Genomic DNA, 24908 nt, shown 5'->3' on the forward strand with positions numbered 1-24908 from the left:
TCCAACACTGTGTCATAACTTAAGTTAGAGGGATCTTGATCGTTTATCTCTCCAACAAAACACCACATTGGTCCACTCTATTGACAACATTATGCTAATTGGACCAAGGGGGCAGCAGGTAGCAACCACTTTGAACTTATTGGTAATACACATTAGAGGATGGGAAATAAATCCAATTAAATTTCAAGGGCCTTCTACCTCAGTGAAATTCTTAGGAGTCCACTGGGGAGGTATGCAGAGAGATTCCTTCTAAGGTGGAGGTTAATTTATAGCACCTAGCCCTTCTACTACCATGAAAGAAGTACATTTTGTGGGCCTGTTTGGATTCTGGAGATGGTACATTCCTCACTTGGGTGTGTTACTCTGCCCTGTATACCCAATGACTTGGAAAGCTGCCAGCTTTGAGTGAAGCCTGGAACAGGAAAAGGATCAACATGTTCAGGCTGCTATTCAGGCTTCTTTACCCTTGGACGATGTGATCCAACAATGGCACATGGGGTGTCAGTGGCAGACAGAGGTGCTACTAGGAACAGGAGCAGGCCCCATAGGTGAATCACAAAAGAGACCTTTAGGATTTTAGAGCAAGTCTCTACCATCATCTGCAGACAACTGTTCTCTCTTTGAGAGACAGCTCTCGGCCTGCTTTTGGGCCTTAGTGGAAACTGAACATTTGGCAATGGGCCATCAAATTACCATGTAGCCAGAGGTGCCTGTCACGAGCTGGGTGTTAGCTGACCCACCAAGTCATAAAGTAGGACATGCAGAAAGCAATCTATATCACACAGAAGTGATATATATGTGATTGGGCCTGAGCAGGTCCTGAAGGCACAAGCAAGTTACAGTTTCTACTTCCGTTATAAAGCAGTCTACTGCCAAGTATGCACCTATGGCCTCATGGGGTGTACAATATGATCAGTTGACTAAGAAAGAGAAGACCAGGGCCTGGTTTACTAATGGTTCTATGTGTTTTGCAGACATTACCCAGAAGTGGAAGGAGAAATAGCCAGATTGTGATTGTTCACTAATTCATGGGTCGCAGTCAATGGATTGGCTGATGGTCATGGACTTGGAAAGAACATGATTGGAAAAGGGGTGAGAAAGACATCTGGGGAAGGAGGATGTGAGTAGATCTTTCCAAATAGGTGAAGGATGTGAAGACACTTGTGCAAATGCTCATGGAAAGGTAACTTCAGCAGAGAAGGAGTTCAGTAATCAAGTAGATCGGATGGCGTGTTCTACTGACAGTCAGCCTCTCTCCTCAGCCGTTCCTGTCACTGTCCAGTGGATCCATGAACAAAGAGGCATGGTGGCAGAGATGGGGTTATCCATGGGTTTGACAATATTCTACTTACTGCTTGCTACAGCTGCTGCTGAGTGCCAATGACAGAGACCAACAATAGAGCCCCAGATACGGCACTATTTGCCAGGGAGACTAGTCAGCAACCTGGTGACAGGTTGACTACACTGGATCACTTCCTCTGTGGAAACAACATTCCTGGAGCAGATACTTATTCTGGCTATGGATTTGCTTTTCCTGCATGTAATGCTTCTGCCAAAATCATCAAGGACTTACAGAATGCCTAGCCACCATTATGGTAATCCACACAGTACTGCTTCTGACACAAGGAACTCACTTCACAGCCAGAGAAGTATGACAGTGGACCCGTGATCACAGAACCTACTGCTCTTAGCATGTTCCTGACCATACGAAGCAGCTGACCTAACAGAAAGATGGAATGGCCTTTTGAAGACAGTTACAGTGCAAATTAGATGCCAGCAGCCTGGATAACTGGGACAAGGTTGTCCAGAAGGCAGTATATGCTTTTAATAAGTGTCCAATATATGGTACAATTTATCTGATAGCCAGGATCCATGGTCCAGGAATGAAGGAGTAGAAAGGGAATAGCTCCATTCACTATCACCCTGTGATCCACACAGAACATTTTGCTTCCTATTCCCATGACCTTGAGTTCCGCTGGCCTAGACATTTTTAGTTCCAGAGCAGGGAGTGCTCCTGGCAGGAACCACAATAAACATTCCATTGAACTGAAAGCTCAGACTTGCCCCTGGCAACTTTGGACTTCTAGTGCCTTTAAGCCTATAGGCTAAGAAAGGAATAGTAGTGATAGTGTGTGGGGTGGGGGTGGGGGGTGGGGGGTAATTGACCTAGATTACCATGGGGAAATTGGATTGCTTTTCCAGAAAGGAGCTAAGAGAGATTACGTTTGAAGTGCAAGAGATCCTTTAGGGCATCTCTTGGTGCTACAATGTTCTGTGATTAAAGTCAATGGGAAATTACAAGAGCCTAATCCAGGGAGGACACAGACCCATCAAGAATGAAGGGATGGGTCGCTCTTCTGGGAAAAGAACCAAGACCTGCTGAGGTGCTTGCTGAGGGTGGGGGAAATACAGAATGGGTAGTAGAGGAAGGTAGTTATAAATACCAGCTAAGGCCACTAGAACAATTGCAGAAAGGGGGGGTATAATTGGCATGAGTGCTTCTGCTGTATTTTTTTAAAGAATGTGTTAGAACAATATTTTTTCCCTCAGTTTATCGTGTGATGTAACATCAATAAAGAGACCATCAATGGTTATCATATTTAAGTTTGAGATACTAAAAGAAGGTCCCTCAAGGGACATTGCCACCTATTCTAAATTTACAATGCATTTGCAGTTGTATGAGGCACAGTAATAACCTGGTTAAATATAAAATGTATTTGTGACTGTACGTGGAATGGTTATACTGTGTTTAGTCATTATTATGACCTGGTTATCCCCCCTCCCCATTGTTTTCATTTGGAAATTAGTTGACAAGGGGTGGGTTTGTGATGGTTTCTCTTGGTTGTCAACTTGACTACATCTGGAATAACTAAAACCCAGAAGTAGGGGGCACACCTGTGAGGGATTTCTGCTTAATTTGAAGTGGGAAGATCTACTTCTAATTGGAATCTTTGAAGTAGAAAGACACACCCTTCATCCAAATCTTTAGCCCAGATCTAATCTGGGCCATGTCTTCTGCTGGTGGCCTATGTAAAGACACAGAGAAGGAAACTTCTGCTCCTTTCCTGCTTGCTCTCACCTCGCTAGCAAGTCCATTCCTTCACTGGCATTACAGCTACTTCTTTGGGATTCCAGCATCTACTGTGGACCAGCTGAGACATCCAGCCTCACAGACTGAGCAATTACTGGATTCTTGGACTTTCTGATCATAGGCTGCAATTGCTGGACCTCAGACTGTAAGTCATTCTAATAAATCCCGTCTATATATAGAGAGAGGTTCATTCCATAAGTTCTGTTAGTCTAGAGAACTCTAGCTAATGCAGGGAGCCAGGGAGAATTTTTTTTCCTTGCTGGTGCCAGAGATTAAGCATTAGACCAGCGATCTAGCCCAGTGAGAGACTGGGGGTTGGACAGACTCCCTGGCTGGCAGACAGGTAGGAGGTGGTGGGGATGGGGAGGTAAAGAAGGTGGTGAATTTCCAACACAGCAGGCTTCTTCCTCACCCTCCAGACTTGAGACAAAAACCTGTCAGCTCAAAACAAAGGCCTTTGTAGGCTTCTGTCTCCCTCCAGCAGGCCCCCAGTTGTTGGGACTGGCTCAACAAGTCCAAGGCTTGATCACGACGTGTTACCCAACAGCTGGGGGGGTGGGGAGGGGGCGATCAACCATCTCATCTTTCTCCAAACTGACCAACTCTACATTAGGTGGAGGAAAACTCTTTTGAGAAACTTATTTTAAAAAGCCAGCCCTAGAGAAGAGATGGGATTTTTGGCTTCTGGAGAAGGAGTCTTCCCCCACCCTACACTCCACTTTACAGCGAGCAATTTTCTCTGTGTGTCTGCTGAGTGTGTTGTGTGTGTGTGTATGTTTCCTCATCCCTGCCTCTCTTCACTAGCTCATGTTGTCTGCTGGGGTCTGTGGTGTTTGCTGAGACTTCTCTGATGCTACCTGTTAGGCTGAAGATTTTCCTTGCCTTTTAATTCTTTAACTAGCAGAGAAAATGAACCTAGCAAGACCTCTAGATAGTATCAACTGCCCTACCCAAGAATATTTAAACTTGCTTGAAGGTCAGACTGAGAATTTTAATTCCTGTGAGAGACAAAACTTACTGCAGAGAAGGTGCAAAGAATTGTAAAATATATAGGAAAACATTTAATTTCTACCTTCAAGAACTATAAATTTAATGAGTTCATAATATTAATGTGGAACATTAAATAGTAAGATTATTTCTCCTTTCCCGCTGTTAAAAAACGTTACATCGGTTAACAAATAACTTTCTACCTTTGTGCCAGGTATCTAGAATCTGGGTGTCTGGATTCTAGAAATCCAGTAAATCTCTCAAGTTGTGTTTTGAAAGACACTAACGAAACAGTGTTAGGGTAAATCAAGTTTAAATCAGTGCTCTCAGGTATTAGCTGACCCACTATTAAACCCAGCTCTAATGTTTACACAGTTGTGCTCTTTCAGCCATCTGCCTAAATTAGGACCAAAATTCTGTGCAAGTTTCTTAAACCTCTCAGATGTATTCCCTTCAGAAACTCCAGACATTTGGGGATTAAAATTTTCATCCTGGTACTCGCTAAGGGAAACGGACACCCCAGGGCCAAGAAAGAATCTTCCAGGACAATAGGGAACTGTGATGCAAAAGAACCCCTGACGAAGGCGCCTCCACACCGTTCTCATTAGCATGGGGTAATCCTGGTGGGGGTGGCTGGCGCCTTGGCTGGTTCCCCGGACGTGCAAGGAAAAGGAGTTGTTTTCCTCGCCGGGTCCGCACAGCCTCCCCAGCGCACACCACGGGTAAGTTCGCCCCAGACGCCAGGGCGCAGAAGCAGCCACTCTCCTCCCACTTCCCTGCGGCGGGGCGGGGCGGAGCAGCCGTGCCTTCCGGGTCGCAAGCGGAAGTGGGCGAATTTGAATTCTGCGAGCCGTTGGATGGGGCTGCGCCGGGTGGGCGTACGGCAGCGCAGCGCTAGACGCGGGCGGTCACGCAGCGGCCCTGGGACTCCGGCTCCGCGCCTGGTGAGGACACGGCCGGGAGGGACGGGAGGGTCCCCGGCACGGGTGCGCATGAGCGGTGCGAGCTTCTCCCTGCGCTGCACGGTGCGCGGTGCGCGCTGCCGCAGCTCGCTGCGGGAGGTGGGAGAGCTGCCCTTTATTAATTAAAGACAGAAGTGGGGGCCCGGGCGGGGCGGGGGTGGGGGGGAGAGGGTTGCACGCAGGGATGCTCGACGTGGCTCCCAGTTGCTCCTCAGACCGGTCCCCGCACCGCAGAGAAATGACAGCCTTGAAATGCCTCGTGGGGATTTAAGCTGAAATCTGAGTATCCTTTGTGTTTAAAACCGGGGTATTTTTCTTTCACGCTTTGACATTTCTCGTGTACCGCAAAAATCTGAGCCTCTTTGCTCATTTTAACTGGCTACAGTAACAGCGGTGGCTCACAGATGTTAGTTTGCTAACAATGGGCATAGGGGTCTAGTCTGTCCGCCTGCCTTTTCGCCCTCTTCATTCATTGGCCGACTGTGTTATTATCGAGTTATTTTAAGAGGAACTCAGTGCGTTTTTGTTTGGGTTTTCTTTTTGTTCGTCTTTTATGATGAACTGGACTCCCACAAACCCCGACAAAAAGCCATACCTTTTTGAATAGCTTAGTTGTGCACGGTAAATGTAAACTTCAGTGTTTCAGATGTTTAGCAGTTATTTCGCCTTACTGAAAATTGTCAGGTTGATTTTGTGCTTTGTAGAAAAAAAAGATACTTAGAGATCCTTTTAAGGTTTTATCAGCTGGTTAATGTACCATCGAAGAACATAAATACCTTTTTTTAAGTGGTACTAACATCCAAAATAAAATCAATTCTTCATCCTCCATCCCTGCTAACCAGTGTTGCTTTCGGGGTATACCAGGAAGAAAAAAAAAATGAAATAACAGTATCATTGAAATTGTTTTTCGTAAGGCTGCCACAAAGGTATTGGCTCACTTTTCCCAAAGATTGCCGGCAAATCCTCGAGCTTCATACATGCTACCAGCAAGTCACCAGTTTTAGATTTTCTGTATCCTAATGTGCTTTTGTTCCCAGGCTGTCTTTGTTTTTCTTTTACCTACATTAAGAAATTTCATACTTTATTGTGTGCTTATTCCTGTAAAGGCTCCGTGAATGCTGATGCCTGTACTCAAACTTCACAGATTTTAACTTGGTAGGTCTGGAAGGTGGACTTTTGAATAATTGCATTTTAACGGAAAAGTTAGAATATTCTGCCAGAGGTTTAAAAACATGGCCTTCCTAGAAAAGCCTGGTAATATATTGCTTAAAGACGTGCAACTGGAACCAGACTTCTTGTTTAGCATCCCCATCACTTCTACCTTGACCTTGACTTCGGAAGTTGTTAAGCCCCTGACTCAGGTCTCTTAAGTGTATAATGGGAATAAAGCCTTCCTTGTGGGATTATTGTGGGAATGCAATGGATTAGTACATGTGTAATGCATAGTAAATGAGAACAGATGTCTAAAATACAGCTACTAAACATAGTACAACCGTATTATATGTGTTTTCATTAACCTTTACAATGTATATGAGGTACCTACAGTCTTCAGATAAGTAAACAAAGATCCAGTAATTTGTTCTTATGTAACTAATAAAAGTGAAAATCTGGAACTAGATTTAACTAAAAATTAAATTATTTGGGGTGTGTGTGTGTATGCTTTATAAAAGTCAGAGGCATTGTGATCCTATGTGTAGAGACCTGTAATCCTGGGGATTATCCATTGTGAGAGTTTTTTTTTTTCTTTCTTCTGTCAGTTCCAGGGGTCAAATACAAGTCCTCGGGCTTGATGGCTAGAACCTTTACCAGCTGATCTTATTGTCCTAAGATAAATATTTTTGCAAGTAGTTCTTTCTGTCCTTTTCTTGAGTCTCCAACTGCTAATCCATAAATTTTCCAATATATGGATGGTTCAGATCTCAGCTTTCTTAAACATAAAAAGTCCTTTACAGCCTGGCTGTAGGCAGTCTGATTCCAAACTCTTGTTTTCAAGTGACACACAGTCTGTACACAGCCATATTTGAGAAAAATTAAAATAACCCCTAGAGAAATTTTAAATAAGAAAAAGACCAATATTTACTCATATTCATGACATTAGCTTTTTATGTCTTTTTTCACTTAAGCCAGACAACTATCTCTATATTAAGATAAACAGAGTTACCAAAATGTTTAATTTTTAAAATGTATTTTTTATATCTGATGGTGTTTGTGAAAATGAGTGATGTACAATATAATTAAATAATGAGTGAGGGAGAACTAAATAAACAGAAAGCTTGCTGTTCCATTTACTTACAAGCTTAAGACCTAACCATCTTGCCTACATTCTTTTCTGTAAAAACCTGTCCAATAATGTTGGGCCATCCTTCTAAAGACAATTGGGTAGGCATATCTGGAGCAAACAGTATTCTACCATCAGACACTCCTTCTGCAGAGAAGATGGTGTGTGTTTTTAAATCAGAGCATGTGTCCCTGGCACAGTCTAGATTGATTTCTTCTTGAATTCTAGAGTTGGAATACTACAAGACTTTTGTGTGTCAGAATGGCTTAAGAATCCTGAGCAGTGGTCATAGCGATCCAGTATGTAGAGACCAAGAGAAACTGTTTCCTGAGGGTCATTTGTATATGAAAATCAGTACACGCTGGTAACTTGGTTAGTTTTCCTTTTAATTTAAAGGGCTATCACTAATATAAAAATTCATCTGGTAATTCAGTTTGTAAGTAATAACCTTCATCCATCTTAGGGATTTAGTTAAATGCATCTTAGTGATGATATTCTATCGTACAAATGTGCTACAGTGTTTAAATTTATCCTTCTATTGATGCATATTTAGATCACTTGTTTTTAGCCATTACAGAACAAGCTACTGGGACATTTGTATGCAGTGACTATGTTTTCATCCAATATTTGATAGACATAGTTGTACATTTAACATTTTCTAGATAAAATTAACACGGAATTAACCATTGTTAGTATACAGTTCAGTGACAGTACAATTATAATGTAAAGTCATCGCCTCTGCTTAGTTAAAAAAAAACCATATCGCAACAGGAAAGGTAGCTAAAGTTTTCAGCATATATGAGCCTCCCATTTCATAGACGTTATTAATTATGGTTTCCTACTTTGTTTACTTTGGCCAAGAGTGTCTCATATCATTTCAAATCAAATCATTTCTTTCAGTCTTTGTGACTCTTGTATTAATTTTGTTCTGTTCGTTCCTTCTGTCTGCTGCTTTGACACTTACTGTTTGTTTTTCTAATTCTTTGAAGTGTGTCATTGAGTTCTCTCTGCTTTTAATAACGTAAGCGTGCATAGCCATGAACTTTCCTCTGCTTTTACTGCTTCTTTTTAGAGACTAGAGACTCACAGGCTGTGAGCCACTGAGCTAAAGCCGGTCCTGCTTTTACTGTTCCTTCCTTAAAGGTTCCAATAGTTATATTTTCATTTTTACTTGATTCTAAAAACTTTGTAAATACTTTCTTTGAGTTCATCAATGATCTAGTGATTCAGCTTCAAAATGTATGATTTCTGTAGTTTTTAGCTGTTGATTTTTAGTCTTTCATTATGATCTGATCAGATACGAGATATTATTTCTATTTTTTTTGTGGGTTTTGGCACTCTTCCAGTCTTTCTTAAGAATAGTCTGTTCTTTGTTAGACTGACTCATATACACACAAGCGAACTAAAGACGCTAATTGCTGTTAACCATCTTTCCTTCGAAGCTCTAAGAAATCTTTCTTTTTTTCTATGATTTCTTTATGTATATGAATGTGTGTCTGTACACCGCATGCATGCTTGGTGCTTTTGGAGGTTCCAGGCTGCGGTGGATCACCTGGAACTGGAGTTGGAGATGGTTGTGAATCACTTGTGGGTGTTAGGAACTGAACTTTGGGTCTTCGGCAAGAGCCGTCCCTGATCTTGACTGTCGAGCTGCCACTCCAGCCCTCTAACAATCCTACTGTATGTTAGCAAAGACTTGCTTGTTTGTTTTTTTCTAGACATATACTTGAGACAGGCTCTCCCTATGCAGACGAGGCTGGCCCGGAGCTCGCTGTGTAGACCAGTCTAGTCTTGAACTCACAGAAATACACCTGCCTCTACCTCTTGAGTGCTGTTACAACAGATGTGCACCACCAAGATGGACTTTCAGAATTCATCTTTAGATCTGTAATCCAGTTTTTGTCTTTTGGTGAGATGATATTAGCAAGCACTAATCACACAGTTCAGGGCATCAGGCCTTGCCTCCTGAAACATCCAGGTGAAGTGGGAGTAAGCTGTGGGAGAGACTTAGGGACCTCTTCACTGTGGCCCTTTAGCACTTAGATTGTTAGTGATTTCTCAAGGAAGGAAAGAGTTGGACGTTGTTGTTTCTCAGACTGATACTGTGAGTGCTACTGAGATAGATAACTTTAAAAATATGTGGGTAACTTTTTTTTTGTTTTTGCTTATGTTTTATTCTGTAAACTTGTTTGAAATGAAGGGATTGCAGCTGGGCATGGTGGTGCGACCTTTGTAATAGGTAGTCTGAGGCAGGCTTGCAAGTTGGCTGTCCCTTTGTCAGGAAAGGTGAAATAAGAGCGTTTGCCTAACATTCAGGGTGCCTGGGCTCAGTCCCTAATGTGAGAGGGAGATCCTACACCTGGACTTTAAAATGAAAAGCTTTTTTCAAAACCAAGGGGCTAAAAAGTCTAATATTAAAAATATGAGCCAGAGCTGTTTGTGGTTACCACACCCTTAATCCCAGTACAGATGCAGAGGCAAGTGGATCTCTGGGATTTCAAGGCCAGCCTGGGCTATTTTATTCTCTAAAATAAGAGTGTAAACTATAGAATTGATATAATTTCTTCAAAATGTCAAATATTTGGGTAATTGTTTTTATTTCAATCCTAGAAGAAAGTCACAGCATAAGAAAACAGTATAAGCTACTTGTGTATCCCGTGTGTCTTGATTCAGTGCGTTTTCTGCCATTCAAATGACTGGCTTAAAAACACGAGGGGTAAGCCTGCAGTTGGCTAAAGCTGGGAATACTGACCGCAGTGAAATTACAGAGCAGAAGCCAACAAATCAAATCGCATATTCGAGTCATGGCACTGATGTGACTTGAAAAACTGACGTTTGATACTGACGTACACTGGGTAATCTTAGGCTAACCGGCAATGAACAGGAAACCTCAGATAACTTTTTAAAAAAAGTTAAGTAACATGGTTGTCTGTATAAAGAATTGGTCAGACCTTTATGACATCATTCACCAAGAGAGATTGTTGAGTCACTGTAGTAGGAAAAGGCCAAGCATATGTAGCCACAGGGATCTCTTTATAAAGAAAATGTATTCTAGAATTACTGTACTCATACATACCAGTCACCTCCAGCAAATAATGATTTGCAATACACTGAATAATATGGTAGTGTTACTCTCAGAAAACTTGCCAGAGTCGTTTGTGTTGTGAACCTTGGGCATTGTTTTATGTTATAATAAACCCAACAATTAGCAATAGCTAGATATCATTAATCACAGTTGGGACAGATAATGTGAGTATAAGGAGACTTTAAAATTTTATTTTTATTGATTTTACTTTTTAACCAGTACTTTAATATTTATTTAGGAATATGGAAATCCAGGCAGTTCTCTGTTGTGTAGGACTTTTTGGTGCACTGCAGGGCACCCCACAATCCTAATATTTGTTTTAATAATTAAATATTCTTTCCAGTGTTAAAGAAATCCTCAAATTCTACCACTCTTCTTAAACTGTATTTGTTCAAAAAGTGAGGAAGTTAACTACTGTACTGTATTATGAAATGATTTTATATGTCTTGATTATAATCATGTACTGACTGACTTTAAGAAAAATGGTCAGAGATTTTTGAAATTAAAATATTAATGTTCTTGTTTTTCCTAGTAAAATGAACAAAAATAAACCTGATAACTCAAAAAGTCTTGGTAAGTAACTGTATTTAAAATATTTTTATTACAGTAGAATCCATTTAGAATGCTACCCAGCCAGTAAGAATGAATGTTCTGATGCGTGCTTAGTTAATATATTCTGTTATAATGATTGTGTTCATCTCCACAAACTAAATTTGCTGTCAGAAGACATTTTGTCAAATTTATTTTTGTACATTTTATATGATTTATTAGATAGGATTTGAATCTGAGAAAATTATTGTTTAATTTTTTCATGGATTTTCCTGTGACAAATGAAGATAATATAAGCAGCAGACAAAAATCTAACATGAAAAGCCAAGTTTCTAAGTTTAAAACGGTGGCCTCTGTTGATACATAGTTGTTTTCTTTCTTCTAAACAGTAGCTGTTGACTTGCTACTGTGACTGATGAGGAATCTACATCATTACTGTGTATACTTGTGTCCCCTGTAAACTCTCTCATTTAGGTTTGTGGGCTTTTGGGTATTTGTTTTGTTTTGAGGCAGGGTCTCACTACACTTGTCCCTGACTGGCCTATAGCTCACTGTGCAGACCAGGCCAGCCTTGAACTCAAAGAAATCCACCTGCCTCTGCCTCCTTCGTGCTAAGAGCAAAGGTGTGTGCCATCTTTTTTCTTTTTTTCTTGAGATAGGTTATTTCACTAAATCTTGAGCTCTTCCATTTGGCTCAGCTGGCTGGCAAGGGCTCCACCAGTTTCTGCCTCCTGTACAACTGACTGACTCTGGCGCTTTATAAGTGCTAGAGATTCCAACTTAGTGCCACGGACTGGCCACGGGAGTACAGGACGTAGGAGAATCAGGGCTTGGGTAGTCAGGAAGGCAAGGATTCGGCGACTGACAGACAGACAACAAACACACTCAAAAGTGGTTTGAATCTGCTGCAATTTTACTTCTGCAAATCAGTAGTTTATATACAGAAAAGAAAACTATCAAGTCATACAGGGAACAACAAGAGCTTGGCAATAATTCAATTACATCATCTTTAAAAAACATCAAGCACACAGTTATTAATCGCTAGACATATCTTTCACTCATAAAATTTATGACAAAGAGCAGTCTGTGTTTTATAAATTAGTACGTTAGACTTGTGAGGCTTCTTGCAGCTGTGTGTCTTCATCTTTATCTAGCCGCTGTTGTTTTTATTCATTTTTATTTTCTGGTTCTCATGACCATTTAGCATTTGATGCTAAGATCTCTAATTTTCTTTAGTTTTTACATATATCTCTTTTAATATAAATTTTTACCTGCTGAATATGACACTTGTACTTTTACACTGTAAGGAAAGGTTCTGTTCTAGTCTTAAGTTTTCCATGCTGACTTCCTCAACAACCCACTATTCTCTATGAGATAATGTCTTTGCATAAATATTTAGCTGGATTCTATGGTGAGTGTTCATTCCTAGAAGTGCTGAAGTATTACACTTTTATTATCTAGCGCTTGAGCTTGAGTCTTTAAGAATAGTTATTCTGCTATATCTAATAAGGTCATGTCTAGCTTTTTCTCACAGTTCACAACCAAGCATTCATTAATTTTGGCTGTGTTTTATAGATTAATTAGAACTTATCAGAAAAGCATTATACAGAACCATAACCAGAAGCTCATGATCTGTGAAGCACGTCTCCTTCGAGAAGGAGGCATAACACACTCTGCCAGGACTCCAGGAGCTAGTCCGTGGGACACGTATCTCCGTTGCTATTATTGACATAATTGTTCATGTCACACGGACGACACTGGAGTTGGTGTGGCAACTTAGGTCCTCATACTGTGTGATAAACGTTATTCCAGCCAAGCTGTCGCCCAGTTACTCTTAGTAACTCTCGACAATCACTTTAATGTATCTGTTGACTCTACCTTTGAACAAGGAAATTTGCTCCTACCAATCCTCTGCCCCCACATACCTTTATCTTTTCTTGTTATGACTCCTGAGTTAAATCAGCAATGCCAGTAGTTTGGAAATTGTAGTGATTTATGTAATACCATTCTACACTTGCTGAATATAACCTTACTCCAACTTGCTTAATTTCCCCTCAGATAAATGCCTCTAGTTTTTGTTTGTTTGTTTTATTTAAATCAGTGTGCTTAGCCGGGCGGTGGTGGCGCACGCCTTTAATCCCAGCACTCGGGAGGCAGAGGCAGGCGGATCTCTGTGAGTTCAAGGCCAGCCTGGGCTACCAAGTGAGTTCCAGGAAAGGCGCAAAGCTACACAGAGAAACCCTGTCTCGAAAAACCAAAAAAAAAAAAAAAAAAAAAAAAAAAAAAAAAATCAGTGTGCTTAATAGAAACCAGTATTTGTTCTGATAGAAGGTAATTTTAACAGTAAATATAATGAAGTAGAACAATTTTACTGAATCTTAGTCTGCTATAAAAATGAATACTGCAGGGAGTATCTTGTGTCTTCAGGGCCCTTATTGATTCAAGGTCTTTTTAATGTATTGGATGTGAATGCACTTCAAGGCCCTCCAGCAGTCAATTTTTGTTTCCTTGGGTCTGTGAGCACAGATATGTCCGTGGGTGCACACCTGACCCCTATGTTCTGCAGTACATACGTGAACTTTTAAGACCTTACCCCCCTATATATCCGTTCTTCCCAACTTCTTTCCTAGTTTTTTTGGTCTGACAGCTGCTTGCTCTAGACTTTGCAGCTACTGTTTTTGTTTTAATCTGAAGAGGATTCTGATGCTGGCCAAACAAACACGTATTCGACCCCATCCCTTAGGGAGCTGCTACACAGATCAAAACAATATCACATTTATTTGGGAATGAGGTCTATATGACTTCCTTTTGGACTAGCAGTCTGTAACCATAGACATGCCCTTGTCCAGCTAGACAGAATCCTGCAGCTAGGGATTTGCAGCCGTGGGTGAAGCACTTGCTAGGGTAGTCTGCATGTTCAGATCTCCAGAACGCACGTGGAGCTGTGCCTGGTGGCACATCGCTGTACTCCGTGAGGCATGGGCAGGGCACTCCTGAGTCAGCTTGCTGGTGTCTCAAACAAGCTGGAAAGGGAGTGCTCAAACACCCGAGGTTGCCCTGTGACCGCCATGTCTGTACCGTGGCCACCATTCACGCGCGCGCGCACACACACACACACACACACACACACACACACACACACACACACGCATCAAAGAAGCACGGATTCTATGAGCTGTTTTGTGATTTTAAGATGTATTTTACATTTATCTGCTTTTTTGCTTTTAGCTTGTGTTTTCTGTCGAAAAAATGATGACTGTCCCAATAAATACGGAGAGAAGAAAACTTATGAGAAATGGAATTTCAGTGTCCATTACTACTGTTTGGTAAGTATACTCTATTCTAGAAGTGTATTCTAAAGAGAAAATGACACTAATTTCTTAGAATTAGATAAATCATTTAACTTCTGAATCTTTTTTCCATCTCTATATATAAAATATGATTTTTTTTTTACATCAGATTTTAAGGCCCTGCGATTACTTGGTGCATAGAAAGACTTCTATGTTTTTATCCAGCTATTAAAAAAAGACCCGTTTTTATCTAACGGATAAAATGGTTAGATCTCTCAGGGGAGTGCCCTTTTTTCCACTTTTTTGTTTCCTTTGTTGCTGCTGATAAGTCACAGAACAGACTTGTCTGACAGTTCAGAGAGTAGAAGAAAAGTATTTTATTTCACAGAGCACCTGGAAGGAAAGGTTCTGGCCGAAGTTAATATTAGTAGAAAGGAAACAGGCGATAGTATGATTTGCTCAGGGGAAAAGCAAAGAAAGATCTCACTTATAGACTACTTCCCTATATTTCCTCCCCCTGCTGGCTTCCCAGTTCAAAGAATCCGAAATGAGACAAGTCCCTGTCGCATCAGACCGTAGCGTGCTAAGGCTGCATTCGTTCCCACTGTGTTTGAAACCAAGGTAGTTTTTTATGGCTGCTCTAGAAATTATTCTGAAATTTAACAGAGAAAAGCAACATTTATTCTCCAAATAGTTTTGGCTGGGTTGTTAAGTGACTTCAGTTTAGATGTCACCAAGATACATCCGAAGGCTTTCCTAAAAAGCTGGACGGCCCTCCCTCCAGCGGCTGGCTCACATGCTTTTAGTCACAATTCCTCCTAGGCATTGACAAGAGGCCCGGCTCCTTACTTCCTAGTCTTCTGAGAGGGACTGCTAATATCATCTGGTGTCCCTCAAAGTAAATTATGACGGGAGTGGGGGACACCCTAGATGAAACCATCATCTACCAGGTTTCACATATCATTATCACTTCTGCTTTATTGTCTATGTTACAGTTGACTTAATTCTTATCTGTATTGAAGGGGAAGGGAAATTAAGCTCTACTTCTTGAAGGAGAATAAATAAATTCATCAACATTTTTAATCCTGTCATCCATGCTATTGAACTTAGTTCATCACTTTCTTGGGGAATCATCTAAATTATTCATTGGTAGTATCCAAGACAGTGGTTGTTTCAGATCCGAGGCTTTGGTCCTTTTTCTATGATAAAATGCCCTGGACAACTTGAAGGAGGCAGGCTTTGTTCTGGCTCCCAGTCCAGCTGGCCACAGTCTGTCATGGTGGAAAAGGCACAGAGGTTGGGCTTGAGCTGATAAGAAGCAGAGAGCAGAGAACACATACACAGTGCTCTGCTCTCTCCAGCCCTAAAGTCCAGGATCCAGCCAGAGAAGGGCACCACTCACAGTGCACAGGTCTTCCCAGCCCAGTTAATCCCCCATTGACACACTCGGGTCCCGTGGCTGACAGTTAACAGTATTTAACATTATGTTTACGAGTTCAATATACTCGTAGTCTAAGAATCTAATTATTTCATAATGTGCACACGAAGTTGGCATTAGAGTCTGTTTTATAAAAAAGAAATTTCCACTTAACCTTTTATTTATTTATTTTAATGAAGACTTTTTAGAATTGTTCCTGTTAGTCAATAGATGATTCCTTATACCTGAGTCTTAGACAAATATGTACTAGTTGTATTTCAGGATATTATTGAGACTGAAACAAACTTTATTAATAGCAAACTCGGCTTTTATTGACGTGTTGTAGTTATTTAGCATATTTAGTAATATTAAAGTTTTATTTATAGTCCGTCTTTTGATATACTACCTCAGAAGAGTACTGTCGTAGTCACTTTTGTATTGCTGTGAAGAAATGCCATGACAAAGCAGCTCTTACAAGCGAAAGCATTTATTTGGAGGCCTGGTTACAGTTTCTGGGTTCAGTCCATAATCATCATGGCGGTGTGTGTGGTGACAGGAAGTATGTGTGGTGACAGGAAGTGTGCGTGGTGACAGGCAGATAGGCTTGTGCAGGAGAAGTAGCTGAGAGCTACATCCTGATCCGAAAGCAGAGACGCGGCACTGGGCATGGGCTTTTGAAAGCTCAAAGCCCACCCCCAGTGACACACTTCCTCCAGTGAGGCCTCACCTAGTCCTTGTAATCCTTTCAAATGGTTCCGTTCCCTGGTGACTAAGCACTCCAATATATGAGCCTGTGAGGGCCATTCTTACTCACACCAACATAAACACTGACCCCAGACTTAGCCTTATGAAAATTCTATTTTGTTATAAACAGTATGAAAACCCTGCAATACTCCCAGTGGAATAAGAATGCTGGAGTGTTTACCCCACTGCTCACTGACTCTCCTTCCTCCACTCCCCACCTCCCCCTCTCTCTGTTACTGAAATGTTCCTTGAATCAGTTCATGTGTATACACTGTTAATACATGTCTTCAAAGTCAAGAGGTCTCAGTTGCCTCTTATTTGGCCATGAATAATAGCAATGCATACATTTGTTAATTCCAACCTGGTTTCTTGGAGTGTATTTCCTAATTGAGAATTATGTTCGTAGTTAATGTCAAGTGGAATTTGGCAGAGAGGTAAAGAAGAAGAAGGAGTTTATGGCTTTCTAGTAGAAGACATCAGGAAGGAGGTCAACAGAGCTTCTAAACTGGTAAGCACTTGTTTTATTCATTACACGAAGTACCACAGACACTGCTAGTGTTGCCTTGCAATGTTGCTTCTGTCAATTCCTGTACTAGAAACTTAGGACTGTGTTGTTCTGTTCTAAAGGATATTTTTATCAAATGTAAGTTTTAATAAACATTTTTTATATTTTTGCAGAAGAGAGTTTAACCTATACTGAATGAAACTTTTAAAATTTATTTATTATTACACAGAAAAAATATAAGATGGAACATTGGGGAATTGAATCAGACTCTAAAAAACTCTCTTAACCTCTGAGCCATCTCTCCAGCCCTGAATGCCTTTTCTCGTCATTTTCATTCACTTTTGGTTTTATTTCCAGTTGTTGATGTTGGCCCACACACTTTGTTCTTAGTCTCTCTCTCTCCCTAACCACTTCACTTGTCTGCTTTCATTTATTCCATTAAAATTATTTGATTGGCATGTGTTAATTATGTGCACTGAGTCACATTATGGAATTTTGGTACATATAGAATGTATTTTATTGTTTGCCTCCATCTTTCTCTTACTCCTGCAGGTCCTTTTCACCCAGTCCTCTTTTACTTTCATGCTCGCTCTTACTCACTTTTTGATGACCTACTGAGTTTTATTAATATTACATCAAGCCTCCTGGGTAAAGGTTTATTTACAGGAGTTTCGGCTCCTTACAGTGGTAATACCACGAAAGAAAATGTTCCTTCCTCCCCCAGGAACCATTAACTAACTGCCTGTAGATACTCAGAAACATATGGGGCCTCTTTACCCTAAACCCCCTAGCTGCCATTATCTGCCTAAACAACCTAGGGTCGTTGGAGACCTAGGGTCTTATGGTACTTTTGTGCTGATGGCCACAACTGCTGTGCAAGTGTGCACAAGAATGCCATGTTCCAAAGGCACCATTCTACCACTCTCCTCCATCTGGTTCTTCTATCCTCCATGTTCTATGAGGTTCCTTGAGCCTTGGAGAGACTAAGACAAGTCACATTTATGATTGAACACTTAGGGTCCCTTATTAAGACTTTGACCCCCAGGAGCTGGAGAGATGGCTCAGAGGTTAAGAGCACTGGCTGCTCTTCCAGAGGTCCTGAGTTCAATTCCCAGCAACCACATGGTGGGTCACAGCCATCTGTAATGAGATCTGGTGCCCTCTTCTGGTGTGTAGGCATATATGCCAGAACACTGTATACATAATAATAATAAATAAATAGAATTTTTTAAAAAAGACTCTTGCCTCCACCCCCTCAATGATCTCTTCTTATAGATCCTGTCTTAGTTAGGGTTACTATTCCTCTGATGAAACATGACCAAAAGCAACTTGGACAGGAAAGGGTTTGTTTGGCTTAGTCTTCCACATTATTGTTCATTAAAAAGTCAGGATAGTAATTCAGAACAGGGCGGGAACATGGGGGCAGGAGATAAGAATGCAGGGGCCTTGGAGGGGCACTGCTAACTAGTGTGCTCCTTATGGCTTGCCCCAGCCTGCTGTTTTTATGGAACCCAGGACCCCAGCCCAGAGGTGGCCCCGCCCATAGTGGACTGGCACCTCCCACATCAATCACTAAGAAAATGCCCCACAGGCGTCTCTACAGCTTGATTTTTATGGAGGCATTTTCTCAGTTAAGATTCCGTCCTGTGTAACTAGCCGCCAGTTCCTTTTCTTTCTTTCTCTCACACAGACTAAAATGAAGGATTTGCATGTAAGAGAAAGCATGCTAGAGTATCAGAGGTTGGCTTGTTTTGTTTAATGTGGTGGTTTCCATGTCGATCCATTTTTGTGCCAATACTATTTCACTTTTTTTTTTTTTTTTTTTTGTTTTTCGAGACAGGGTTTCTCTGTGTAGTTTGCGCTTTCTGAGCTCACTTGTACAGGCTGTCGAACTCACAGAATCTGGCTCTGTCCGAGTGTGGATTAGCATCGCAACGCCGTACTATTTCACTTTTTTATGGCTGAATAAAATTGCAGTGTGTATATACACCATAATGTCTTTATCTTTTGATGGATATCTTAGCTATTCTGTGTAGTGCAGAAATAAGCATGAATGATATTATTCTCATATCAGAATTATGACTATAGTTGAGTTCTGCTGATGGACAATCCTTTAATAGTCTACTCGCCCATGTACTTGAGTCATGTACCTCAGTTACTGAGATTGACGTGATGGGTTAAGGTAGAAATTACACAACTGTGCAGACTGATAATTTTTTTGATTCTATAACTCTGATGACCCTTGTTTATGTATCCTAAATTTAACTTCTTGCTTATTTAGCTATTTTTGAAGCTTCCATATGATAACTTCTATGGTATCTGCAAGGAAAAAAACTCTGGTCTGTATTTGGTTTGAGTAGAAGAAATAGTGGGAATTGAAGATGGAAAAAGTTGAAAATATGAGAAGTTCTGAATGTGACACCTGAAATAATGATTTCCTATGATGAACAGCTTAGGCGATGTGATAATTTATCATTTTGTTCAAGTGGGGGCAAAGAGCATTAAAATATTCAGAAACTCAGAGGTTGTCACAGAAATGCTGAAGCCACTTAGATTACTGACAAGAGTTAAAGTACAGAGAAAGCCTTTGACTCAGGTCCCAAAGTCTCGAGATGGGGGGAAGAGTGGGTAAAGAAGAGGTGGAGGTGAGGAGGGCTAGATGTTGTTCGTCACAAACAACGGAGCTGTTTTTCTTTAACTGAGAAGATAAAAAGACTTAGCTGTGCAGTCTCTAACAGAGCTAAGCAGTATGTCTCTCCTGCCACTGTCGTCCTGTTCTCGGTGTGTGCAGGTGGGAAGATAGAGCAACAGCATTCAAGCATCTATTTTAGTGGAGCGTGTCACTTTTTTGGGTGTGTGGTTAGCATAAGGAGAGTTCATGGTGAAATAGAGCACCTAAGGCTCTAGAGAAACATTGTCTGAATGGTTAGCATAAGCCAAGGGACCAAGGGGGGTACTAATATCAAAATTCCTTACCCTCTTAATAGCAAACTTGGAATTAAGGGTAGTCTCCCTTACAAGTTTCTGTAGCTACTTGTTTTCTTCAAACATCCAAATCCTCTGAGTACACTGGGCCTTTGAGAGCATCTTGACCTGAAGAGAGTGCTCCCACCCTCATGTACCTCAGAGACCCTTGTCAGCTCACTGTCAGAGCCTTGAGGTTCTCCAGGATTCCTCCTGTGGCCTGGATGACCCGTGAGTTAGCAGTGAGACTGTAATCCCTGAATCGGTGACTGTTACAAGGGTTCCGAGGTTTGTTTAGGTTCAGGTGTATATTCTAACCACTTTTCCTGCGTGTGCCACGGTTATGGTTAGTGACATTGGTCTCATTTCCCAGGGCTGCCATGACAAATTACAGAAATGTAATCCCTCAGGGGATTAGAGTTGAGTGTTGAGAGTTGGAGCTCGCTAAAGATCATGAAGTGAATTCCTCCTGTACCCCTCCCTCCTGATGGCTGCTGATAACTTTTGATGTCCCTTGTTTATACTAAAGGGTCTTCTTTTGTCTTCACATGGCCTGTTTTCAGAGTGTCTTGTGTTTTTAAATCTGCCTTATCTTTTATAAAGACACTAATCGACAGAGACCTTGAGATCCTGAATAATTACATACTACAAAAACAAAACTTTCCACCTCAGTGCACAGACACTGGCTTTTTCTGAACTTTAGCACCCTTAGGTGACCACACCAGTCTGCTTTCTAGTGCCGTAAGAAACACCATGACCAAAAGGAACTTGGTGAAGAATGGTATAGTTTATCTTTCGGTTTTTCAAGACAAAGTTTCTCTGTGTAGCCATGGCTGCCCTAGAACTTGCTCTGTAGACCAGGCTGGCCTCAAACTCAGAGATCCACCTGCCTCTGCCTCCCAAGTGCTGGGATTAAAGGTATGCACCACTATTCCCGGCTAGTGTATTTTATCTTAGATTTCCATGTCACAGTCCGTCGTTGAGGGAAGGAACTCGGACAGAAACCTAGAGATAGGAACTGAAGCAGAGGCCATGGAGGAACGCTGCTTCCTTGCTTGCTTCCCATGGCTTGCTCAGCCTGCTTTCCTATCCAACCCAGGATTACCTGCCCAGCCAAGTAGGCTGAGCCCCCCCACCAATCTCTGATCATGAAAATGCACCCCCTCCCCCAGACTTGCCTACAGGCCTATCTGATGGAGGCGGTTTCTCAACTGAGGTTCCTTTTTTCTCCAAGGACTCTCTGCTGTGTCAAGTTGACACACCCCAAAAAACCTACCCAGCATATATCTTAAAACTTTCTCGTTTGGGTGAGGATAGAATATACTATCACTATAGCAATAATTTTCAGTCTCTCCATAAGGAATACTCATTAATTACTTGATCATTCTATAATACTTAAAATTTTTATATTATGCTCCTGTTTTCATATTTCTTTTAGAAGTGTACAGTTTGCAAGAAAAATGGTGCTTCAATTGGATGTGTTGTACCCCAATGTAAACGAAGTTATCACTTGCCCTGTGGACTTCAGAAAGAATGTATTTTCCAGTTTACTGACAATTTTGCGTGAGTTTTTTAACTGTTAATTAACTAATAAATATGAGGGGCTGGAATGATGACCCAGAAGTTAAGAGCACTGGCTGCTCTTCCAGAGGACCCAGGCTTAGTTCCGGCACCAATGTGACAGCTCACATCTGTCTGAAACTTCTTAGGCCTCGGGGGCACCTGGCATACAATTGGTGCACAGATGTATATGCTGGCAAAACACCTTGTATACATTTAAATATTTTTTAACTGAAAAATTTAAATATAATTTAAATATAAATGTTAAAGAACAATGCTAAATAGCCCAAAGATATAATTTCCATGTAAAATTACTTTTTAAAGCTGTACTGAAATTATGCGTACATATATCTTACGTATGTAAGATAAACAAAATGTGTGTATGTGTATTTGTATATAATATTGTATTATATGATTTCTCCTAGAGTTACTTCTGATAAAACTTGAATTGCCATGTCTAAAATGGACCTACGATTATTATTTACATATGACTTTTAGTTCTGGATTGAACTTTTGGTTCATACTTCTGTGAAATATTTTATATTACGTGGTTCACAAATTAAATTGCCTTATAAACTTGGTTAAGTTAAAAAAAAAGCAAATTTTGCCCTGGGATACACCTGAGTACAACTTCAAACATAAGATTTTGTAACTTGGTATTTGATACCATGAGTGTTACTTTGAGTCTTCATGTTTTCACTTATATAATGTGTAGGCACCGTGGAAAACATTAGAAAATACAAAGGAAATAAAGTCTGTCCGGAGTAGATTGTTGTTTGCTTTTGACTCCTTACATGATGGGGATATTAAGTTCCCTCTCTTACGTTATGTGCTGTTAAGGACAGTAATGGGTGCTCACTTAGTGAGTACAGGAGTGAATATGATCTTTCATAACAGAAATAGTGATACTAGTTATTGAAAGTCTATGTGAGTAAGTTTATATCTCGAAGTGCTCACTTTTCCTTGATTACAGTTTGTTAGACTACAGGGCCCACGCTTCTTTTAGATACATTTGTGAAACAGAAGGGAATTTTCTTTTAAGTCTGTAATTACAATGTTAACTGAATTGTATTTTTCCTTTCCTTATATATTCTTAAATAATTTCCATTTTCAGGTCATTTTGCTGGAAACATCGTCCAGTTCAAGCAATTACATCTAAGTATAGAGACTCTTTACCATGTACCATCTGTTTAGAATTTATTGAGCCCATTCCTTCATATAACATACTGCAAAGCCCCTGCTGTAAGAATGCTTGGTTTCACAGAGACTGTTTACAGGTAATGTAGCTTTGTAATTTTTGTCTCCATAATATAAAATCTGTTGCTTGCTAACTTGAATTTTAACCTGGTATCAGTGCAGTATAGATTATCATAAAATACCAGTGTTCCTCTCTAAGAGTCTAGTTTACTCTCGGGACTTCTTTCCTCACTTTCCCTGAATAAATCTGTGTTTACTCCGCTCAACCCAAGAGTATACAAACCAGAATCGAGGCCAGGGATGTAGTTCAGTGATAGATGGCTTGTCTGGAGTGACACGAGGCCCTGGGTTTAATGCCCACTACAGTCAAGCAGAAGACTAAACACTCAACATAGTTGTAATGTCTTTATCTGGAAAATGTTTAGATCATTTGAAAGAGATCCCAATTATTAGTATTGGACATGTAATAAAAAAGTTGGGAGTGCTCTTAGACAAAACAGACAAACCATGCCAAATAACAGAAATTTACTTTTTAAAAATTGATTTATAAAGCTTAGATTTTGTATAATAAAGTGAAATGTTTCTGATTATTAATTGTTCACAAACTTTTTGAAAGTTATTAGGTGTTAAATTACCTCATATTTCAAAAAAGACATAAAAGTACTAGCAGTGATGAGGTGCTGAAGCCTAGCTGATTTCTGCTTTGTTGTTATTGTTGTTTTGCTTTTTGAGACAGGGTTTCTTCGTGTAGCTTTTTTTGGAGTCTGTCCTGGAACTCACTTGGTAGTCCAGGCTGGCCTCAAACTCACAGAGATCCGCCTGCCTCTGCCTCCCGAGTGCTGGGATTAAAGGCGTGTGCCACCACTGCACGGAGGCTTTTTTTTTTAATATAGTCTTTTGAACTTATATACTTAGGTTATTTAGTTAAAAGTAGTAAATTGGAGCCTATTTTGTTGGAAATGTTTGTAATTTTGTTAATTCTCAAATACAAATGTGTTAGTGCCAGAAAGTATAGTTAATAAACATCATGAAGTGCAATTCTTACTATTAAAGAAATTCATTTTATATGAGAGACTTACTCCCCCTCCCCGAGACAGGGTTTTTCTGTGTAGTTTTGGTGTCCTGTCCTGGATCTTGCTCTGTAGACCAGGCTGGCCTCCAACTCTTAAGTATTTTTTCTTAAAGATTTGTATTTAGGTGACATTAATTATTGACAAGTGTGTTTTAATTTTGTAAAGATTTGATTTGTGTCTGTTAGTAATAAAGCAAAAAGAGTTCCTCGATTTGAGCTAATGTTTACATGAGTTTTAATAAGCACTTTGAAAACTAGAAGCACCGGGCTGGGATCTAGCTTGCTGTAGAGTGCCCCCCCCCCCCAACACACACACATACATACACACACACTACTCTGTGGAGTGAGCTGAGACAGACCCTAGAGATAATGCTGCTAACAAAAAACTTAGCACTGTTTTTAAAACCATTTAATTTAGACTTCTCTCCCCAGAGAAACTTGACTGTTATGTGCCAATAACCGGCTGCTGTAATTAATTAGAGCACACTGACTCCTGTCACTTTCTCTAACAGGGTCTATGGAGACTTCCACTCTTGAGTCCAGCATCTAAAATCAGAAATAGACCCTCTAGCTCACAGTGTGTGGTTAAGCAGTATTCTTTCGAACTACTTGGATTACCACATACAGAAACTCTGTGAGGAGAGACTAGACATTGAAATGAAAAGAATAGTGTTTACACAGTTTGGATTTCTCCATCAGTCTCGGTGTCCGTGACATGTTCTTTTCTAGGCGGTCGGGTTGTCTCCGGGTTTCTGTGCTTCCCTTTGCTACCAGACACTTCTTTGTATCTCAGATGCCATGACTGGTGGGATAGCCTCTCTCCGGCGTTTCCTGTGTGTGTACGGCGTGCCGGGAGTCCCTGCCTGTAGTCCTCTCCTTCACCGTCCGCCCACTGTCCCTCAGCCCTGTGTCGCCACTGTCTCGCTCTAAACTGTTAGAGACACTTTATTTCTGTCAGTTATGCTCCCCTTGAAGCTTCTCCTTTTCTGGATTTAATTCACCGCTGTAGTCTTATTATTTAGTTCAGTTTGGTCAGAATATCCTATCAAGATATATTATTAGAGTTTTCCTAATTATGTGTTCTCTGACTTGCCATGGACACGTCCCTTGAAATGTCTTTCATCCTTTTTCTTGGCACACCTCTACTTCTAAAACTTAGCTTTTTTCTCACTATTTCTGACAATATTCTATTATAATCAGTGGGTTT

The 24908-nt window shown here is 40.7% G+C and overlaps 1 protein-coding gene across 4 annotated transcripts in view; it reads left to right on the forward strand.

Moving 5' to 3' along the window:
• Positions 1-4664: 4664 nt before the first annotated feature.
• Positions 4665-24908, forward strand: part of G2e3 (G2/M-phase specific E3 ubiquitin protein ligase) — a 37949-nt gene continuing 17705 nt past the window's right edge. The window contains exons 1-6 of one of the 4 annotated variants that reach the window (XM_037210541.1): positions 4665-4800; positions 10936-10976; positions 14181-14278; positions 16810-16911; positions 21311-21435; positions 22547-22709. In XM_037210541.1, the coding sequence (XP_037066436.1) occupies positions 10940-10976; positions 14181-14278; positions 16810-16911; positions 21311-21435; positions 22547-22709 (525 nt within the window). In that variant the 5' untranslated portion in view covers positions 4665-4800; positions 10936-10939. Of the gene's footprint in view, positions 4801-4891; positions 5023-7238; positions 7691-10935; positions 10977-14180; positions 14279-16809; positions 16912-21310; positions 21436-22546; positions 22710-24908 lie in introns of those variants that run through there. The other 3 variants (XM_037210542.1, XM_028869667.2, XM_028869668.2) reach the window with 3 other exon arrangements.

Source organism: Peromyscus leucopus, chromosome 14 (genome assembly GCF_004664715.2).
Source record: "Peromyscus leucopus breed LL Stock chromosome 14, UCI_PerLeu_2.1, whole genome shotgun sequence".
NCBI classification, from domain to species: Eukaryota; Metazoa; Chordata; class Mammalia; order Rodentia; family Cricetidae; genus Peromyscus; species Peromyscus leucopus.